A 22,462-nucleotide genomic window follows, 5' to 3' on the forward strand; every position below is an offset into this window, starting at 1 on the left:
AGCCCTGAAGATACCTGATAAAACAGGGTCAAATGGAAGGGGAGGAGTCCTCCCCTATCAGTGGACTTGGAAAGGGGCAGGGAGGAGACCAGAGAGGGAGTGTGGGATTGGGGAGGGAATGAGGGAGCGGGATACAGCTGGGACACAGAGTGAACAAAATGTAACTAATACGAAAAATAAAATTAAAAAAACACACACCATATTCTTTGAAACAGGATCTATCACTAACCCCAGAGCTCATAGATGGACAAGGCTGGCTGGCCAATGAGCCTGAGGGATCTATTTGTCTACCCCCTTCTACTCCACATTGCTGGAGTTAGAGATGCACATTGCTGAGTTTGTTTTATAAAGCAGGTACTGACTTGAACTCTGGTCCTCACGTTCGCATTGTAAGTACTTTACTCACTGAAACATATTCCCGGCCCTTAGTTTTTAAACCATTTTTGTTGTTACTGCTGTTAAAAGACACAGGGCTTGAGAGATGGCTCAGAAGTTAACAGCATGACTCTCAACTCAGCTCTTGCAGAGGACCTGAATGTGTTTTCCAGTACTGCTGTGGGTTGGCTCACAACCTCCTATAACTCTTCTTCCAGAGGGATCAGATGTCTCTGGGCTCTGTAGGCACCTTCACCCACCTACACACACACACTACAGATTATAAAACACTAGGACACAAACGTACAGATTGGCCTAGACTGTACAGAGTCCGATCTCTGCTGCCACTGTCTTTATATTCATGGCTCGCCCTACAAGAAGGTCTTTGGGGGCAACAGCACGTATGTTACTGTGTGGTCTCCTAGGACTGACAGCACCTTCTACAATCTCTTCTGAGGACCTGCCCCGTTCTAAATCAGCTCTCCTTACTCAGAAATGTCTATGGTGGGCTGTTTGATTTATTTCCTTTCTTCAACAGATTTCTTTTCTTTTTTTTTCACTTACAAACAGAACACCATGAACATTCCTGCTTGTAGATGCAAACTTTTGGCCTGGGACAGAAAAAGATGTTTTCAAAGTTTTTATTTTTTAAAAATTGATTTTTATTTTTAACTATGTGTACACTTCTGCAGAGAGCAGAAGATGGCGTCAGATTCCCCTGGAGCTGCAGTTACAGGAGGCTACGAGCCACCCAAAGCAGGTACTGGGGACAGAACTTGTGTCCATTACAAGAGCTGTGCATGTTCTTAACTGCTGAGCTGGCTTCCCAGCCCCCTCAGTTTTCAAACTTTTTAAGGAGCTTGTTGAGGCTCACAAAAGCCTGTTAAACACATTTCTTGGGAATTCTTTTTCCTCCTCCTTCCATGTTTTCTTTTTCTCTTGCGTCTTGTTCAATCTTTTGCTGGGTAGATAGTAGGAATATTTCAGCTCCATTAAAATGTTACGGGATTTGTCACAATGTGCGAAATCCCTGAGACACTGATGGGTGTGTAGGGGTGGGGCATGACTGCATTTAAAGTGGCTTTTCAAGTACTTTATGGGTTTTTTTTTTAACTCTTTGCATCACTTTAAAAACAGAGGCAACACATAAGAAGAAAAAAATCAAGCAAAAGCCTATACATATATACATATATATGTGTGTGTGTGCGTGTAATGCTACAAGTTTATGAGTTACATTTTAGGAATCCTTACTTCTTCTGGTGAGAAGTGGTGCGCCGGGTACAAAAGACAGCGATGATCACAACCAGCACAATGGTGATGACACCAACAGAGACAATGATGACCAGCAGCATACTGCTATCGAGAGGGGAGGTTGGGCTCCCGTGAGGGCTGTTGCTGCCTGCACAGGAAAAAGGATGCAGATGTAAGTTAGGTGACTTAAAAACACCTATTTAATCAGCTCTATCAAGCCTTCAAGGTATCTCCTGTTACCTTACTTCCTATCAGTTATCACAGTAGCACATAAGGTGCCAGCCAAGAAAACTATTTCTAGATGATAAGTTCCTCAGAACATGACAGTTTGCCCCATATGCAGGATTGGCACAGAGGTTTGCTCAAAGAATAGCATCCAATGAAACCTTCAAGTAAACTGACATTCTAGAGCTTTCTAAGCTCAAAGGTTCAGATACACTCTGAGAAGCAACTGTCTTACATCTCTGGTGTCTCGCGAGATGGGCAACTCATTTAAAAAAGTCCCATGCTGGGCTGAGGAGATAGCTCAGTAGGTAAGATGTTTGTCTTGCAAGCATAAAGACCCCAGTTCCATCCCCAGAACCCATCAGAAACCTGGGCTTGGTGATAGAAATTTATAACCCCAGTGCTGGGGAAGCAAGGCAAGTGGAGCCCTGCTAGGCAGGGCTCTGGAGCTCAGGGGTCAGCCAGGCCAGCCTGCTGGAAAGTTGTAGCCCAGTGAGAGACCCTGTCTTTAAAGGTGGACAAAACTTAGCTTCTGCGCACACACACACACGTACGTACACACACACACACACACACACACCCCACAACCAACATTTCTAAATCTTTTGGGTTTTTCTTTCAAAATCATATAAAATGTATATTCATACAAAGCAGTAAGTTTCCTTAACATGTAATAAGTTACAAAATCACTATTCGAGAAATAATCTTTTCTCATGTGCATACACAGAGTCCATTTTCTTCTTCAACTCCAGCAGGAAGTAGGTCTGCACATACGTTTTTTTTTGACAATTCTTCACTAAGTGGTTCCTATGTGCCAGTTGTTGTAGCTATTCGAGGAGCAACAGTGACTAGCAAAGGTGTGGGTGCTGGGGGTGGGAGGCCGGCACACACAGTAAACAGGAAAGAAACTACTAGTTGAGAATGCTATAAAAAAAGAAAAAAATGAAGTGCTGCAATGCAGTGACTGTGTGGCTGTCTTAGACTAAGTAGTTGAAAAGCTTTTCTGAGGGGCTGGAGAGGTGGCTCAGAAGACAGAAACACTGTCTGCTCTTCCAAAGGTCCTGAGTTCAATTCCCATCAACCATATGTGGCTCACAACCACCTATAGTGAGATCTGGTGCCCTCTTCTGGCCTGCAGGGACACATGCAGGCAGAACACTGTATACATAATAAGTAAATAAATCATAAAAAATAAAAAGCTTTTCTGAATCTAATGTGGCTCTGTCTTAAGCATAAGGTCCCTTTCCCCCACAATACCGGAGAAGCAAGGCCTGGAGACTGTGCCTATATAACCCTGTAGACAGTGACTGAGTAGAAAAGCCGTGCAGAAAACAGCTTCTAGAACACTCAATTGGACTCTAAATTCAACCTGCTTTCTTCTGTTTACCTGTATTAAATGCATTAAAAAGCACTTCTCTTAGAAAAGGCTTTTGAGCTTATAGTTAGACAAGAAAGCTCCCATCATACAAAGGCCCAAAGGAAGACACTCTAGAGCACTGGTTCTCAATCTTCCTATTGCTGCGACCCTTTAACACAGTTCCTCATGCTGTGCTGATGATCTCTAGCCATAGACTTGTTTTCGTTGCTACTTCATAACTGTAATTTTACTACTGTTATGAATTGTAATGTAAATATCTGATAGGCAACCACTGCTCTAGAGAAGGGAACATGAAGCAGAAGGACCCTGAGGCATATCTGTAGATTTGTGGGCTAAACTCACTGCAGTGTGTAGCAGTCAGTACTGAGCTGCATCACTGTTCCAAGGGCTGAGAAGAAGTGACTGAGTGCATCTTCTGAATCACATCCCGGCCCCGCAAGCCCGAAGGCTCAGGAAACACTACTGAAGAGGTGTTCCTTGCCTGGCATATGATTTCTGTTAGACTTGTGGTGGCGTGCATCTACAATACTGACATTTTGAAGACAGAAGCAGGAAAATGGCAGTAAATTGACTTCAGTCACACAGTGAATCCCAGGCTCACATCTGGGATACAGAATAAGATCCTGTTTCAAAAGTATCGAACCAATCAGCCAGAAACAAAGTACTTAAGAAGTGGGCTGTTGTGGAAGATGCTGTTATCAAGAAAGGCATGAAACAGGGCTGGAGAGACAGCCATGACCTGAGTCTGAATCCCTGGCACACAAATAAAAACTAGGCATGGTAGAGTACAAGTATAACCTCAGTACTGGTGGGGCGGAGACAGTCTGATCCCAGGCCTTGCCAGCCAACCGGCCACGCTGGTAAGAGGACCACTAGGTTCCTAAACCAAACCTTTTCTCCTTGTGTGGGAATCCCTTCCAACAACACTAGATTATCTGATCTTCCAAGTTTGATTCTATGATTTTATAGACATCTAAGTACAGTGCTAAATCTGAGGTTGATTTAGAATGGCTTAAGAGCTTATTCTTTTACATTTGGTTCAATCATTTTTATCCTTCATTTCTGAGAAAAAGCTAAGCAAGCAACTTAAAACTGTACAGACTTAGATTTTACACCTGGCAAGGAGAGATCTCTGTCTGCTTAGCAAGTTGTATTAATCTATTTTGATTTAAATATTTGAGCACATCCCATCAGAGTTAGCAACCTACCAGATTCTATTTTTATTCCTCTTGGTTAATCATAACTTTCAGAATTTTGGCAAAGAACATTACCTTTTTCAATTTATAATTTTATTTCTAACTATTTCACTGTATAGGTTATTTCCTGCTACTACTCTCTCATTAGACATCTCTGATTAATACCTATATCTATTTTTTCTTTGCCTACTGGGCTCATGATTTTCCAAAAATTTTTTGCTTGTACACTCTGAGACCAACATATATGGCGTTCACAGATACATACACTTGTATGTCAAAAGAGTATTAAAATGATAATGTAGTGTCTCAATGGAATATCAGACACAAATTTAACTTACAATATACAGTAACTATATAAAAATTGTACATACTACTCTTCAATGAGATAATATTTTTGTATTTGGGAAAGACTACAGTACTAGAGCCTTTAAAACTGTTAACCTAACCTTACTATCAACAGAAATGCTGAACAACCGGGCTGGATTCTTGCAAGGTGGGACACCCTGAAAAACTAAAGGCTGATGGTGCTGGGCTATTTTTCTGCATTCAACACAAATTTTCATTTACTTGGATTCAACTTATTTATTAACTTTATTTATTTAACCACTTTACAGCCTGATCCCACCCCCCTACCCCCACCCCCGGATTTAACTTCTAATATATAGGTTGGACAAAAGCTTCTGTCTAAGACAGAGTAAGAAGGGGCCACCAAAGGGGCTGTCAACTCTCTTGCCTGAGATCATATCACATGCATTTCTTTATGTGTCTCTTGGACTACCAGAACAACTTCTTTATCTTTATCCCCTTGGCTTCATACCTTCTTAGCTCTCAATCAGTTCTTCACTGTTCTCAGACTAATAATAGCAGATACTAAATAAATGGACGTCTTAGTGTATCGGTAGTCAGGCAGTCTACATATGCGATTTATGAAGTCCGGATTTCTTAGCAATCTAAGTGTGTGGGCTTTTGTCAGGCTAGTTAGAACTTACCTGGACCTCTCTGCTCCACTTATAGCGGTAGAGACCTACAGCGAGCAGGTGCTTGCTGCTTTGCGTTTCATGTGTTACTAGAGCTTCCCAGAACGTCTGGTGTCCACTTTGATATTTGGCAGTCTTTTCCCTCTAAAGATTATTCTTATTTATGTTTATGTATGTGAAGGTCTGTGCACATGTGTGTGAGTGCCTGTGGAGGCCAGAGTTGGGCAATGGATCCCCTGTAAATAGTTACAGGCGGTCGTGAACTGAGTGACGGGAACTGAATTCGAATCTACTACTTGAACAGAAAGTGCTTGTAACTATAGAGCAGTCTCTCCAGCTCCCAATTTTCTATGCAGCCTTTTAGGATATGGGAAAGATAATACCCCTTTAGAGGAATAAAGTGTTCCTACTTTTCTGTCAGGTACTTTTTTAAACTTTTCTTTCTCCTACAGTCTGCTATGGAGTCTGAACCTTCAAAATACAACGTATAAATAGATATATAAATGAAAAAAAAAGACAAAGAAATAATTTCAACCTTGATACTATACTATTTATAATCCAACATATAACACATGCATGAAGGAGAAATCTCTAAAAAGATAGTATGAAACTTCTTGAGGGGCTAGAGAGATGGCTCAACGGTTAAGAACACTGGCTGTTCTTCCAGAGGACCTGCGTTCAATTCCCAGAACCCACATGGTAGTTTATAACTGTCTGTAACTCCAATTCGAGGGATGTGACCCCCTCCCACAGGCATATATGCAGGCAAAACACCAAGGTACATAAGAAATAAAAATAAAAACAATATTTAAAAAAGAAAGAAAACGTCTTACACACAAACACACACACACACACACACACACACACACACACACACACAACCTTGTTGAAGCACTGAAATTTGTCTGGTTCTTCTAAAAGTCAGCTGATTTCCCTGAAGTATAAGCTTTAGACAGACAGCTAGAAAGTAAGACATTATTCCTATATGTCTATTAGCTAGAAGTGAGAAGACAGTGGGGAAAAAAAAAATCAATTTTAGTAAGTACTTTTTGGACATTTTACTACCTGAACTCTTACATCTGGCATAGAATCCCCTGCATTTTTGGCTGCATGACAGTGAAAAAAAGTACAATCAGAAGACGGAGGTCTGAATTTTGGTTTTATGCTAGAATTAGTGGGTGGCCTTAGACACGCTACTTCGCCACTGATTCTTTTACTATATTAATTGGGAATACTTCAACATGTCCTCCCTACTTCCCACAGTGGAGGATAAGAGGTGAGCCCAAGTGTGAAGTAACTCAGAAATGCTGAGTAACATTCTGTGGGAGGGAAGTGTTTTTTTAAGGAAAAAAATAATCGATTTTTATGTAATGAGTATGGTGTTTTATCTGCATGCATGTCTGTGTACCACATTCATGCAGAGCCCAAGCAGGCCAGAAGAGGATGGCAGGTCCCTTGGGACTAAAGTTATAGACAGTTGCAAGCCTCCATCTGAGTGCTGGGAACTGAACCCGAGTCCTCTGCAAGACAGCCTGTGCTCTTAACCATATCTCCACCACCAAGAAGGAAGTATTAATAAATTGAGGGCACTTACTTGTAGAATGGAAAAAAAGTAGAGATTTTTCTGCTAGAATTCCCAAGCCAAAACCAGTGCAGTAAGGAAGGTGCTGGCATTCTGAAGCAGTGCTCTGGCTTGTGGCAGGTGACGGCTAATCTTGCCAGAGGGCTGACCTTTCAAAGTCTAACTCTTTCCTAGAGATAGTAGGAATCAGCCTTGTCTCACAGCTGACTGTGGAGAAACATGTGCCACAAAATGGCCAAAGCTAGGCCTACTAAATAAAATGAGCTACATTAGCATGCCATGAGCCAACACTGAAGCTATAAAACGTATTTAAAAGGTTTAAGCAGAGCCTCATAATATTCATAGCAAGCTGAAAAGCCGTAGAGAGGGCTTTACCACTCATTGGAGGTTTGTAGTCAGATCCTAGGTCAGGCAGTCGGCTTCCTTTTCCTGCTGATCCTAAGGCTGAAGCAGAAGAAATCATGTCAGTAAGCCCAACGTGTAGATGTGACTGTCCATGTCACAGCTAGTGCGTGCTTTCCAAAAACAAAATATTTCAGTCTACTCTGTATGAAAGTGAAACAACACAAATAATGGCCAAATACAGTTTGTTTGCCAAGGTAAACAGATACAACTTTCAGTGCAAGGAGGTTTCTACAGACTGATGCCTCTGTTTCAAGGGCATGGCCATGCTGCCAATTTGTTGTTCAGGAAGTGGGGGGACTAGCCCCCATTTCTCTAGTTTAGGAAGTTGATACTCAGAGAGGCCATGTTTTAGAAATAGATTATTTTATAACAAAAGGAACCACTGGAATAAAGTGAGGCTGATGCCTGTACCAAAAATTGTATTCTCTGACGGACTTGGTGATGCTCATCTGGCCTGGGCAGAGTGTCAGTATTGATTATGAAGTTGTCCTTCCAAGAACAAAGTTAACCTAAGCAAGAGTAGGAAGATAGGCAGAGGTCCAAACCAGATTCTCAATTCCTTTTCTGTTACCTAAGCATTATAAAACAGAAAATAAAACAAAAACAAGCCTTCCTTCTAGTTGTGTACAGAGGTCACTGTCATCTGATTTCATAGAACAGGTTCAAATAAGTGAGGCTGCTGAATCAGGCCTGAGGTCTCCCAAGCAGCAGACACCTCAGGACACAGAAACACCTGCTTTGTTTTGTTTTATAATCCTTATTCTTGTTTCAGCTTCTTTCTTCACAGTTATTGTAAAACTGCATAGGGGAAGCCATTCCTCCATAAAGATATTCCTCAATTCAAGTAATTCCTCAATTACTTGCCAGAGAGCAGCAGCAAGCCCTCGAAAAGAGGTCTGCAAGAATGAAAAATGAAAGCTGCTCCTGACAGTTAACAGCACACAGTGCCCAAGAGACTGCCCTTAAACATCAGCTCCACTACACAGTGGTACTTTGATGTCGGGCAAGTTATTTAACAAGTCATTTGTGCCTCTGTTTCCTTAAGTTAAAGCAGGGATACTAAAGGCATCGACTTTAATAAGCTACTGTGGGACTACATGGAAATTAAGACCATGAAACACTGTAAATACTGCTTGGTGTGTAGTAGATGATCAAAAATGTTAACTATTACAAACATATATTCAGGGAAGAATATGCTCTTTCTGTTTACGGAGGGAAAAATGGAGCTCTAGTAAACACTAATGAGAGATATTTTCAAGCATAAAACTCGACTAGAAATGTATAAGCTTAATTTATCTCTGAAAAACATTAGAGCTAACATTAATTCCTCTTTCTTCCTATAAATAACCATATTTTAAAAGAAGCCCAAACACAACTTCGGTAAATAGTGCATTTAATAATCTAGAAGCTAAATATGTTTCAAATGTTCTCAGAAGCCAAAAACCTAGATAATAAAGGAACAGAAGTTCTTGGCTCCTATCATACAGTCTCAGAATTTCTAGGGCATGTTCTGGGGTTTAATTTAGTCTTTGATCCCTTTTCCATTGTTCATGCTTGTTACTTTATCTTACTTCTGAGGCTATCATTTCTCCCAAGTGACACACACTACACACACATCAATATTCCAGGTGTTCTTCAGATGCCAGTAGCTCAGGCAAAATCTACTTGGCAGAGATACTCAGCATTTTAGGGTTCTTCACATTTAAATGTTCATAGTCATCATGTACCTACATTTAAATTAAACTTTCCAGAGCACTTCATCACATAAACAAACAAACAAAAACTGCCAGTGAACATGCTTTGTTTGCCAAGATTTTAGTTTGTTTATATTCCTGTGTTTCCCAACATTTTTCTTTAACATTTAAAGAATAAACAAGAAGTTCAAAGGATGAGTCTAGTACCCAAAATACCAACAGGTAAAGAATTTTGAATAGCAGAGGTATGGAACAGAAAGTGTTGTGTAACAGTTATCAAGTGAAGGAAAAGAGTAAAGCATATTTACATTCTCTGCATATAATACAATGTAATGATTTATGAAATCTCATGCTTCCATACCCACAAACACCTATGCCTGAAGTTTTCTCCGATGTACAACAAAAGCCTTACTGAATACACACACATGTCCAAAGCCATGAAACTCAGTACTTCAAGTTTTGACTCTTTCTTGCATTAACCAAGACACAAAAACCTTGTATTTCTGCTTACTATTCTTAAACTACAAGAGCAATTATCAAATTTACTTTTGGTATTCTTCTTCAGTATGGAAATCTATCTTTAGCTGACTTCTTAGAGACCAAAATCACAAAGTACAGCTACCATGACACCAGAGCAATTACAATGAAAAAAAAATGCCGACCGACGATTTCACGACCAGTGACATCACGGCTCATGCTCGCAGAATGCCCATGCCACACACTTTTTATCCTTCTATAAAAACGGTCAGTTTTTTAAAAAATTGACTTAATACTTAAAAAAAGAAATAGAAAAAGAGCTGAAAATTAACATATTGAAAAATAAGAACCCCTTGGTCACAGATAAGCACGTATTTAACAGGATTCATGTATGCTAGAAGGAAAATATGGTATTTACTGAATTTAATATTAACTTTTCACTTAAAGAAATAAAACCTTAAATGCTATAAATATGAAAGGTTGGTACACTGGTCATTTTATGCCTCGGATGCTTATCACTGCTTCTAACTGTAGCATCTTAACATCTAAGGGTAACCTGATTTTTCACTTAAGGCCAATCCTGAGTTTATTCAACTCAATTTTCTTCCACCAGAGAATTTATCTTCTAAGTAAATCCCTTAGCTTTTTAGATATCCCAAGGGCTATAAATATGGATTTAACTCTCTTTGGCCAGTAAGTACATGTGTGGTTTTTAACACATAATATTGATTTTCAGGGGAAAAAAATGAAACAAAAAGCTAACAGGTCACAAAATGAGAGTGAAAGAGAGAGAGAGAGAGAGAGAGAGAGAGAGAGAGGCCATCTACTCAGTTACCTTGGTCATTAGGCATTTTATCAGAGGAGTCCGCTGACAGGCCAAGCACAGGGGAAGAGGAAACAAGAGCAAGGATCACCAGCTTTGAAGATGGACAGACAGAAGTTTTAAAGGAAAAAAATAAAATTCCCACAAACTTCTAATAAGTTGACAATAGAAAAGAAACTTAGGTTTCCACATCTCCACAGACTCAGTACCCAACTTAATTTTATTGGCCTAAGCTTGCCTAGCTTAGTGTTTTATATTTATTTTCTTGAGCTTTACATAAAAGGCCCCTTCCAATCTTGTTCTCTACAAAAGTTGACATACACGGTTTTCTATGTTAACAGCCTGCATGTGTTGAAAAAGAGTATCTGTCCCCACAATGTGCAATATAACTCTATGGAAACCAAAAAAATCACATCTGATTTCTCTGATGAAAACTAAGAGATCACAGCAATTCTTTTGCCCAGACGGGTAGAACCAAAGTTCCCTTCTATGGGGACTGGGAGATTACCAGTTTGGCAGCCAGTGAGTAGGAAAGGAATCCCTTGGAAGTCTTTATGGTGAGGCTGGCAAGTTCATTACCAGCGTTTTCCACATTACCCACAGTCTCTATGTGCTGCAGATCCACTCTTCAGATAACATACTAAAACCCTTGGGTCACGGAGCTTTACCTTTAGGTGTTCTGAACTGGACAGCTTCAGACATAGGTCCCATGCCCTTTGAGTTCCGGGCCTGGATTTTGAAGTAGTATGGTGTATCAAGTGTTAACTCTTGAATCTGGTGAGTCAGTCTGTTTCCCACAACAGGCTCAATAACCCAGTCGTGTATCTCTGCATTCACATCTGTGCTGTAATAGATGATGTAACCTGCCCAAAGCAATTAATAGGAAAAGAGATGCCATTACTGCTTTTCTTTTTGCAATCAGAAAGTCAATAAATGCCTATGATACAGTATCTGAATAAAGCATCATGAGGGCCTAGAGATTTAAAATAATGTAGTTCTGAGACTTAGCAATAGTATGGCACGCTGAATTAGCTCCAACCATAGTCACCTAGGAGGAAAAAATAAATAAACACATGCATCGCGTATTGGAAAACCTCTGACAAAGTTCTAAGAGTGGGTGAGGCCACAAAGACCAGATTTTCCACCAGGGGGCACTCAATTCCCACAGACGCGTCACGAAGCCTCACAAACATGAGCCTTCCTGATCCACACTGCAAAAATGTGATGTTCTGTTTAAGGTTTTAAAAGACAAATTAAAGAAGTTATGCAAGAAGGAGAACCTTGGGTAAGATGATCAATCCTCATTCAGAAATGCAAATGTGAAGGACATCGGAAGAGGGAGAAAACAGGGAATAGGACAGGAGCCTACCACAGAGGGTTTCTGAAAGATTCTACCCAGCAGGATATTAAAGCAGATGCTGAAAACCACAGACTTTGAGCAGAGTTCAGGGAATCTTATGAAAGAAGGGGGAGATGAAAGACCTGGAGTAGACAGGAGCTCCACAAGGAGAGCAAAAGAACCAAAAAAATCTGGGCCCAGGTGTCTTTTCTGAGACTGATATTCCAACCAAGGACCATACATGGAGATAACCTAGAACCCCTGCACAGATGTAGCCCATGGCAGCTCAGTATTCAAGTGGGATCCCTAGTAAGAGGAACAGGGACTATCTCTGACATGAGCTCAGTGGTTGGCTCTTTGATCACTTCCCCCTAAGGGGGGAGCCTTACCAGACCACAGAGGAGGACAATGCAGCGAGTCCTGATGAGACATGATAGGTTGGGGCTTTGAAAGTAGAAGAGCATAGTTTATATGGACTAGTAATTCCCCGTAGAATTAGACACACAAGTTCAAAGCAAGTTACCTGGGGAGTGAATAGCTTTGTGGAAAATAAACATACCCACGGAGCTTCAGTAGAAAAAAGGCTGTCTAGCACGTTCCATCCCTACCAGGTACTGTTAAGCAGAACCACTGGCCACTCAATTCCATGCTACTCTGGGCAGACTGCACATCCTTGCTTCAATTTAAAAGACCAACATGAGTCACTGAATTCCACACACTGACCAAGCTAACCTCACACTTCCACGTCTACTGACTACACAGTGCTTGCCTGGAATAGTGCACAGTCTAGAACATCTCACCTGTAATCTTGCCGTTAGCTTCAGAGGGAGGCTGCCAGTTCACTATTATGGTTCTAGGTTTTCCTTCTTTACTCACGACCGTCACATCCTTAGGTGGGGAAGTAGGAACTACAAAATAACAAATACTATTCATTTCAATATAATTCAATTTTCCATCTCTTTCACTGATAAGGCACTTCTATAAGTGTATAGAAGAAAGACAAACTCCCCTGGCTTCAATCATAAAAGTCTATGTGTGACCAACCACATGTAATAAAAAGAAGACTACACAAAGTATCAAAGAAAAAATGAAATCATGAGGACAGGTCATGGGCCCGTGGGCTGGGAGTCAGGTATATGGGCTCAGGAGAAACAATGTCACTGACTCCAAGCACACACTACTGTATGACGTTATACAATCAGCGTCTCAAGGCTGTGACGACCTAGAGGGGCAGGTGCTACTGTCCCTGGTTGAGAGGTCAGGGCACCAAAACTGAGAGCAGTTACATAACTGGTCCCAGACTGCTTCTTCTCACCTGATTTGGCTTATTTGGTAGGACATTTTAAGGTGTTAAATAGTTTTCTCTCTTGCTTAGAGAACTGGTTCTTCAAGTCAAATATGGCTTTTAAAAGCTCAATTCCCTCTAAGAAGGAATTTACAACTTGGTATTTTTCATTTTAAGCTTACAGTGAAAGCATACCACAAATGCTGCTGCTACTGATATAAATAAAAGCTGTTCATGTAGCAGAAAAGCCAACAAAAGAAAATGGCTTTTCTACATTATAGCTAAGAACTTTTAATGTAATGTACAAGTAGGAAAATGCTCACGTAGTCCCTCAAACTGTCACCTCCTAAAACATTGGAGTGTCAATACAAGATGGAAAAACCTAGTAAAACAAACATCCTAAGGGAAAATATTTTTTCTTAATAGTCAATAGGTTGAAAGTAAAGCAAAAAGATATTATTAAAATAGAAGAGCTGAGGGCTGGAGAGATGGCTCAGAGGTTGAGAACACTGGCTGCTCTTCCAAAGGTCCTGAGTTCAATTCCCAGCAACTACATGGTGACTCACAATCATCTATGATTGTGATGAGATCTGGTGAACATGCAGACAGAACACTGTATACATAATAACTAAATACATAAATCTTAAAAAAAAACTGTAATAAAAAAATAGAAGAGCTGAGTGTGGTGGCACTTGCCTTAGTTCCATCACTCTGAAGGCAGAGGCAGGCAGGAGTTGGATGTCATCTTCACCTATATAGTGAGTTTGAGGCCAGCTAGGGCTACATAGTGAGACCCTGTCTCAAAACAAAGTCAGAACCAAAAAAGAAAGCAAGGAAGCAAACAGAACAAACAGAACAGCAAGCAAATGGATAGCTATTTATTCTTTTATATACTATATTCCTAGCTCCCCAGTCTAACCCCCTTCCCTGTAGAAATTCCAAGCAACTGTGCAAAAAGGGCAATGTAAGTTCATAGGGAATGTGGAAGTTTAGGTTTTCATCATGCACAGAAATAGGCCAGAATGCACTGAAATTCCCAAGGTCACTCATATCCTTACCCCAGGAGGGCCAAAGGGAAGTGAAAGAATAGGCTTAGAACCTGGCCAAAAGCAAACGATCTCAGTGCTGGCAGTCTTCACCTACTTAGCTATCTCCTGCATGTGTACTGTGTACTTATAAACACCAAAGGCTAGTTCAGTGAAGAATCTTACAGAGCTACTTTCCAAGAAGGCCTGGGCTAGCCAGCAAGGTGTTCAGATTGGGCAAACACAGCTGGGCAACTGCTTGGTCAAGGGCAGGTCACTCCAGCTTTTCCAATTTCAATTTACCAGTGAAGCAGGATTAATGACAATAATCTCTTGTGTCCAGCCACATGCTTTTCCATCTGTTTCTCATTTTACCTTATAATAACCTTCTAAAGTAGAAAAGGGGGTGATAAAACTATCACCCCACCCAAGATGGAAGAAATTGAGATTCAAGCCTTGTAATTTCTAAAACCTAGTCTGGTTTGCATTATACTATTCCACTATTTGCTAATATTCTGGCAAAGTGACCCAAAAATCCACAATAGTTGAAACAGCAAACCCAACTCAAATGCAGCAGTCCACTGGGTCCTAGAGAGATGTCAGTATGTGCTACCTTCGCTTTGTAAAAGCAGGTGATAAGATGTCCCTGAGAATGGCTGAGGGCGTGGCACAACAACAGGTGAACATCCACAGGCTTTCATAGTGTACAAAGAGAAGAAATGCCATGCAGCATGGGTTTGCATTATACATACCTAATTCAAAGGTAGCCCCATGAGCTGTCATACTCCATGTGCTTGACCTTCTACCTTTGGTCACCATCACAGAGAATTCATATAGCGTATTTGGCTTTAAACCAGTAACCAAATAGCTTAACGTTGTTGCATTTGCATTCTGGAAAAGTATGAATCAAGAACTTTAAACCAAGAGCGCAGCACTGATTAGCTTTTTTCACTCAAGGCAAACGCTCAGTACCTTGTACTTGGTGTTTGCTGGGATGTTGGTCTTCCACCGGACTGTGTAGTAGCGGGAGTCTGTGATCTTCTGGTGTTTGGGCAGGGAGTTGTCCGCCCATGTGATCCTTACGGTGTCATGGCTCAGAATGGAAGCCTGAACTCCCACTGGAGGCATCATGGGAGTGGGATCTGGCACTGGAGTGTATGGAGCATTAATAACAAATAAATCAACTTCAGAAGTGTCTGGGTAAAAAGTAATTAAGAAAGGGAAGTGACATTTTAACATAAACAAAAATAAAAGGGAATGTAAGGGAGTATAATGGAATGAAAAATGAGAAATGGAGAAAAAGAAAGAAAATCCAGAGTTAATAGATAGCCCTCATTTATTCAGAAGAATACTTCTACTGTATGTGTGGCTTTTTTTTAAGGAAAAATTGCAGGAAAATGTTAAGCAAATTAGTACTTAATTATATTGTCAACCATACTCTAAAGATACTCTAAAAATAAAATAACTGAGTGATCATGTTAACATATAAATACTTGAATTTTTTTCTAAGTACTTGAAAATGTTACCTGCTGCCAAAAAAGGATAAGAAAACAAAAACTGCTCTTAAAACCCAGAGTATAATTTCTGAACAAGCAGTATAAAGCTCATGGTCTATGTGACATTCTAGTAAATATGGCTGCATTTTGGGACATGAGTTATTAGTACCCATCATTGAATGTGTGAAGATTCGTCTCTCAAAGCTGAATGTTTGTGGGTAAGCCAATTCAGACCTGCTGATATCTTGAGTGTAGAGGAAGTAGAGAAATGGCTCATAGATAAATCTATCCAAAGACTCCTTTTTCTTAAGAGAAAGTAAACTGATACCATGTTGAATTGTCTGTACTTTCTCTAGGAGTCAGAATAAGGTAGTGAACAAGTCCCCATGAGTTAAGGAAAATGCCATGAATATCATGGATCCAAGTAGCATAGCACTGACGAATTTTAGAGATCACAGTACTTGTTCGATGAAGGAAAGAATGTACTTGAGCTATGTTTTATGCAGCCATCACACTCTTTATTATAAAATGGAGGCCAGAGTGAGTGAAAAAAAAAAAAAAGTCGCTGAGGACTACAGCTAGAGTTCAGTACAGCAGGACCTCTGGGTCTTTCCAACTCCTAGCCAGGTTTTCTAAAAACACATACTCATTTATTTTAAAAGTTCAGGTATTAAATGTTGTTTATATAGTTATAGTAACTGGTTTTATATATAACTAAAGATCTAAATTGACAAAGTCAATTAACAAAGTCTGAAAGACTAACATGCCAGTCTTCCTGTATGTATTTCCTGCACAATGAATAGTGACAATAAAGAAGGGCAGCCTACAGGGCTTTGTCCTAAGACCACCAGAATACATACTAATTAGTTACAGATAATGAACCTTCAGATGCAGAAATAATTATCAGTCTTTAAGGAACATCTTGTATGTGCCAACTCTTGAGTAAAATAACTATTGTTATTTATGGCTTAAAAGCATTTCTTTGTATATTCATAATATTTCTGCATTCTTAAACCACATGAAAAAAATAACTGTTTTTCTACTGTAGTTCAACTTAAGAAAGTAAAGGTCACTTTTTGAATATTTTTTCTGGAACACTGAAACTATTTTTCACAGAACTTGCAAGCTATAGGTACACAGAGCAAAACTATCAAACAAGGGCAACAACATTGGTACAAAGCAGAAGCTTTAAGAGACAGAATGATCTTTCAATAAGAACACTGTCAAATCTGTACAGCTAGTTACTTAAAGCAGCCCGAAGACAGCTTACAATACTGACTCAAAGCTGTGGTCAACAAATGGAGAAATGCTTTTATAAAAAGAAATCTCTTTGTATTTTGGACTCTTTAAAATGATGTCTGAGTATTTTGCTCACGTGTGTGTGTGCACCACGTGTGTGCTTGGTGCTCTCAGAGGACAGAGGAAAGAGTCGATTCCTGAACTGGAGCTATGGATGGGTGTGAGCCACCATGAAGGTGCTGGGAATGCAATCCCGGTCTTCAGGAAGAACACGTGCTCTTTACCACTGAGCCATCTCACCAGTTCTAGGACTATTAAAAAGTTCACAACTCTATTATACGGACATCGATAAATTTTCTCATTCAGATCTAAGTCAGGAGTTTTATAGCAGTACAGAAAATTTACACTTATATTGTTTTGGAGATATTTAAATATAAAGACAATAGTGATTACTGACTTGTTATAATACATATAACTGATCAAATGGGTAGTGCCCTTGACTTTATCCCTTTATATGAATATGAACTTAACAAAGGGAACAGAAAAAAAAAATACTTCCCTAAGTAACTCAGATATCTGACTATAAACAAATGTTTGCTTCACCAAAATACACACTTATTGCTATGATGTGCAACCTAAATAATCTTATGGATATATATGTGTGTATATATATATATGTATGTATGTATGTATGTATGTATGTATGTATGTATGTATGTGTGTCTTTCACTTTTCACTCACTGTAGTTATAACATATCTAAAAGATAAAAACTACTGTTAACTCTCTCAAAACTATGCATTCAGATTCTAACATATTTTAAAAAGTATACATCTACAGAGAATGGCTTACATGGCACACTTAATAGTTTAAAAAGCAAATCAGGAACCAGCAATTCTGTACATAGAAAAGCCAGTCTATCACTCATTTCAAGCCTGCACTCCAAGCTGCCATCTATTTTCATTTATGAACACCCTTCAAGGAGACCCCTGGGTCATACTATACATAAGCAGTTGGGATACGTGCAGATGACCAAGACAGCCAGGATGCCCTACCTGTGTGAGGTCTGGTCACAGCACTCTCATAAAGGGGGATGCCTTCACCAACGTTGTTGAATGCTTTCAGTGTGATCACATAGTGAGAGCTTGGATCTGAGGGAAAGAAGTCAAAACAGTTTTTAAAGTGATTTCTATAGGATTTTATAAAATAAAAAGTGTCTGTCTAATTGCAGAAAAATTCAAGAAAGGTTTATAGTTTTTTTGTTTGTTTTACTTATTTTGGGATATGAAGAGACATAGAGATAGAAGCACATATAATAAAAAACAGAGGTTCTATCAATTTCCTGGGTTTAGTCTTCAGGGTAGATGTGGACTATTCCTCCTCTCCCAGAGTCTACTAAAGTTTAAGATGTTCACTGTATGATATAAGGCTTTTGTTGCCAAAAGCCTTCAAGTGTAGCTTGAAATCAAACCCCTTCATCCCTGACCACACAGCTAAGGTAGAGAAACAGGAGATAAACTGAGAGTGCTAAATATCTTCAACATTCCAGGGACCCTTCTAATCTAGAGCAGTTAACATCTTTGTTAGACACGACACGACCCAGGATTTGGTAGCCTAATGGTAATTCTGCATGGAGACTAAGAGAACAATCTAAGGGCAGTAGTTCGCAAACTGTGGGTTTCGACTCCCAAAGAGTTGCATATCAGAAGATATTTACATTCAATTTACAACAGTAGCAAAATTACAGTTACGAAGTAGCAGTGGAAATAATTTTATTGTTGGGGTCACCACATGAGGAACTGTATTAAAGGGTCGCATCAGTAAGAAGGTTGAGAACCTCTGCTCTAGAGGATTCTTGTCACATTCAGAGAGAGGGGCATTAAGGAACAGGCGGAACAGCATTCACCTTCACTGAGGGAAGCGGAAGATACTGACATCACATGTCTGATTCAGACAATGTTAGTATGGGTAACTCCAAAGTTCGTTTCATAAGTAGAAAGGTGGGTTCCTATTCCATTAAATTCTGTGGCAGTTGAACTTTTCCAGGGTGGTCACAGCTTATGTAGCTTATATTACTTCAAAAACTCAAAATTGATTTTTACTTGGTGTTCCATACACTCTCCACATAAAAAAGGGTAATATATCAAGGCATCTAGTATTCCCATACCAAAGAGAAATAAGAAATGGGGTCAACACAATTTGCTACTTGAGTGGCAAGGAAAAAAAAAAAGAGCAGAGTGATGTCATTCACTGAGACTGGGGACAGAGCCAGAGCAGTCATAACACACAATACTGAGGTTTATTCTAGGTACATTATGCACTCTCTGTACTCCCTTTCATTTGTCTCCTTGGCTTGACTAGCTTGAAAAGGCTATTACCTGCAAACACATCCTTTTAATACAGACATGCCTTTTGAAAACCAGGCCTTTACCTCCAACTCTTTGGCACTTGCTCTGGGATGCCTCAAATCTTTCCTTTTCCCCATGCTCTTTTCTCTACTTCAGACTCCTCCATAGCCCTGTCAATCTTAATGCTCAGGACAGAAGCCTGAGAAGCATTACGACCTCTCTTCCTGGCAAACAATCAAGTCTTGTTGATTCTCTTACTTGGTATTTCCTCCTTGTTCTCAGTGCTTCTTTGCTGGCCACCTCTGCTCTCTACTGTGAGGATACTTTTTATCCTCTGCTCATACACAGATAAACCTGTCCGTTCACAAGGATTTATCCTACACTGGTAACCCCTCCAGTTACATCAGCTCTATCACCCCATTCCTCCTTAGCACTGTAAACTCATCATCATCATCATCATCATCATCATCATCATCATCATCATCATCATCATCATCATCATCATCTTTCTGGCTCTACTTGACCTCTAGGATTACACCTGCATGCCACCATGATCAGTTCTCAGAGATTTTTGGATTGTATTGTTTCTTTCTTTCTTTTTTTTTTTTAAGTCTTATTTTTCTTTTTAGTTACATTTTGTTAACTTTGTGTCCCAGCTGTATCCCGCTCCCTCATTCCCTCCCCAACCCCACACTCCCTCCCTGGTCTCCTCCCTGCCCCTTTCCAAGTCCACTGATAGGGGAGGACCTCCTCCCCTTCCATTTGACCCTGTTTTATCAGGTATCTTCAGGGCTGGCTGCAAAGTCCTCCTCTGTGGCCTAACAGGACTGCTCCTCCCCTAGGGGGGTGGGGAGGTCAAAGAGCCTGCCCTTGAGATCCTGTTAGAAATAGTCCTTGTTCCTCTTACTTTGGAAAACTACTTGGTTACTGAGCTACCACGGGCCACATCCGAGCAGAAGTTCTAGGTTATATCCATAGATGGTCCTTGGTTGAGTGTCAGTCTCAGAAAAGACCCTGTGCCCAGATATATTTGGTCCTTGTAGAGCTCCTATCCTTTCCCCATCATAATAACTTCCCTTCTTTCATATGATTCCCTGAACTCTGCCGAGGGTTTGGTTATGAGTCTTAGTGTCTGCTTTGAAACACTGCTAGGTAGAGTCTTTCAGATGCCTTTTGTGGTAGACTCCTGTCAGACGTTCAATGCACATCCCATTTGTCTTTCTAACGAGGACTGATCATCTTCACCTGTGTCCACTTTCTTGATTCTTTAGATGTGTAGATTTCATTATGTTTATCATATCTTGTAGGTCTATATAAGCGAGTATATACCATGTTTGTCTTTCTCCTTCTGGGATACTTCACTCAGAATGATCTTTTCTAGATCCCACCACTTGCCTGCAAATTTCATGATTTCCTCCTTTTTGATTGCTGAGTAGTATTCCATTGTGTAAAAATGCCACAATTTCTGTATCCATTCCTCCGTTGATGGACATCTGGGTTGTTTCCAAGTTCTGGCTATTACAAATAAAGCTGCTACAAACATGGTTGAACAAATGTCCTTGTTGTGTACTTGAGCAAATTTTGGGTATATACCTAGGAGTGGTATAGCTGGGTCTTGAGGTAGCACTACTCCTAATTGTCTGAGAAAGCGCCAGATTGACTTCCAAAGTGGTTGTACCAGTTTACATTCCCACCAGCAGTGGAGGAGGGTTCCCCTTTCTCCACAACTTCTCCAGCATGTGTTGTCATCTTGAGTTTTTCATCTTGGCCATTCTGATGGGTGTAAGGTGAAATCTCAAGGTCGTTTTGATTTGCATTTCCCTAATGGCTAATGAGGTTGAGCATTTCTTTAAGTGTTTCTCTGCCATTCGATATTCCTCTTTCGAGAATTCTCTGTTTAGCTCTGTTCCCCATTTTTTTTTAATTGGATTACTTGGTTTGTTGCTTTTCTGCTTCTTTAGTTCTTTATATATACTGGATATTAGCCCTCTGTCAGATAAAGGGTTGGTGAAGATTCTTTCCCAATCTGTAGGCTGTCTATTTGTTTTGATGACAGTGTCTTTTGCTTTACAGAAGCTTTTCAGTTTCATGAGGTCCCATTTATTGATTGTTGCTCTTAGAGCCTGTGCTGTTGGTGTTCTGTTCAGGAAGTTGTCTCCTGTGCCAATGAGTTCTAGGCTGTTCCCCACTTTTTTTTCCAACTGATTTAGAGTATCTGGTTTTATGTTGAGGTCCTTGATCCACTTTGACTTTAGTTTTGTGCAGGGTGATAAATACGGATCTATTTTCATTTTTCTGCATGTAGACATCCAGTTGGTCCAGCACCATTTGTTGAAGATGCTGTCTTTTTTCCATTGAATGGATTTGGCTTCTTTGTCAAATATTGAGTATTCATAGGTGTGTGGGTTTATTTCTGGGTCTTCTATTCGGTTCCATTGATCCTCCTTTCTGTTTCTATGCCAATACCATGCAGTTTTTATTACTGTTGCCCTGTAGTATTGTTTCTATTAGCTATGTAATGTCTGTTTCTTTGCTTTCTCTCTATACAATGTCTGAGACATTGTAGGTGTTCATTAATCATCTGTTAAATGATTAAAAAAAGATTTGGGCAAAGAGAATCAACTCTAGTTTAAAATTTGAGTCAGATGGAATATGTGCTACATCCAGATGCAGATATCTAGTGGGCAGATGCTTGTGTATATGAAGGTCAGAAGAGAGCTTAAGGTTGAGAAATAAATTCCTAAATCAACTTCTTCACCTCGGGCTTGCTTCTTCCACTGTTTTATGAATCTTGCATTAAATTAGACTAATAAACACATTTCACTTCATGCCAAACACATTTTGTTTTCCCTATTTCTCAACATACATACTTCTTTTCTAACAGTCTACTGTTCTCTGTTGCATACTCTATGTTCCTTCTGATTACTTTGCATCAAACACTAACCTGGTTAAATTTTTCAAGCCCCAAATGGACTTCTTTATGGATTGTTCTATGCACCTTGTTCAGCATTCCTTTTTCTGAACACACTTCACTTTAACTGACTTCATTGTTTCTTGTGTTTTGCTTTGCTTCTCCCCTAGACTGAAAGTTCCAGATGGCCAAGGACTAAGTCATGACTGAAATGCAAAGGACTTTTATCTTAGAAGTCTCATAAGAGAAACAGTAGGAGGCTGGTCATCACAGGGAAATTTTTATCCACTGGAAAACTTTGGTTTTGCTATCCAACACTTGCTTTTAAGACTTCTCATGTAGAGAAGAAGCCTCCTGGGTTCAGCTGATCTGTCTCTCTTTGGAAGGAAAACCAGAAAGTATATTTTGTTTTTAACATTATATTTATAAACTATTGCT

The 22,462-nt window shown here is 39.9% G+C and overlaps 1 protein-coding gene across 1 annotated transcript in view; it reads right to left on the bottom strand.

The window, feature by feature from the left end:
• The window catches only part of Neo1 (neogenin 1), a 193,184-nt gene that overhangs the window by 20,235 nt on the left and 150,487 nt on the right, over positions 1–22,462 (bottom strand). Inside the window, exons 19-26 of the mRNA XM_055622080.1 lie at positions 17,821–17,916; positions 15,005–15,180; positions 14,785–14,923; positions 12,523–12,630; positions 11,052–11,246; positions 10,396–10,428; positions 7,360–7,428; positions 1,627–1,774 (exon numbers count right to left, since the gene is read on the bottom strand). Coding sequence (XP_055478055.1) covers positions 1,627–1,774; positions 7,360–7,428; positions 10,396–10,428; positions 11,052–11,246; positions 12,523–12,630; positions 14,785–14,923; positions 15,005–15,180; positions 17,821–17,916 — 964 coding nt within the window. The remainder of the gene's footprint in view (positions 1–1,626; positions 1,775–7,359; positions 7,429–10,395; positions 10,429–11,051; positions 11,247–12,522; positions 12,631–14,784; positions 14,924–15,004; positions 15,181–17,820; positions 17,917–22,462) is intronic.

This window comes from Psammomys obesus, unplaced genomic scaffold, assembly GCF_907164565.1.
Source record: "Psammomys obesus unplaced genomic scaffold, mPsaObe1.curated_primary_1811, whole genome shotgun sequence".
Taxonomy (NCBI): Eukaryota; Metazoa; Chordata; class Mammalia; order Rodentia; family Muridae; genus Psammomys; species Psammomys obesus.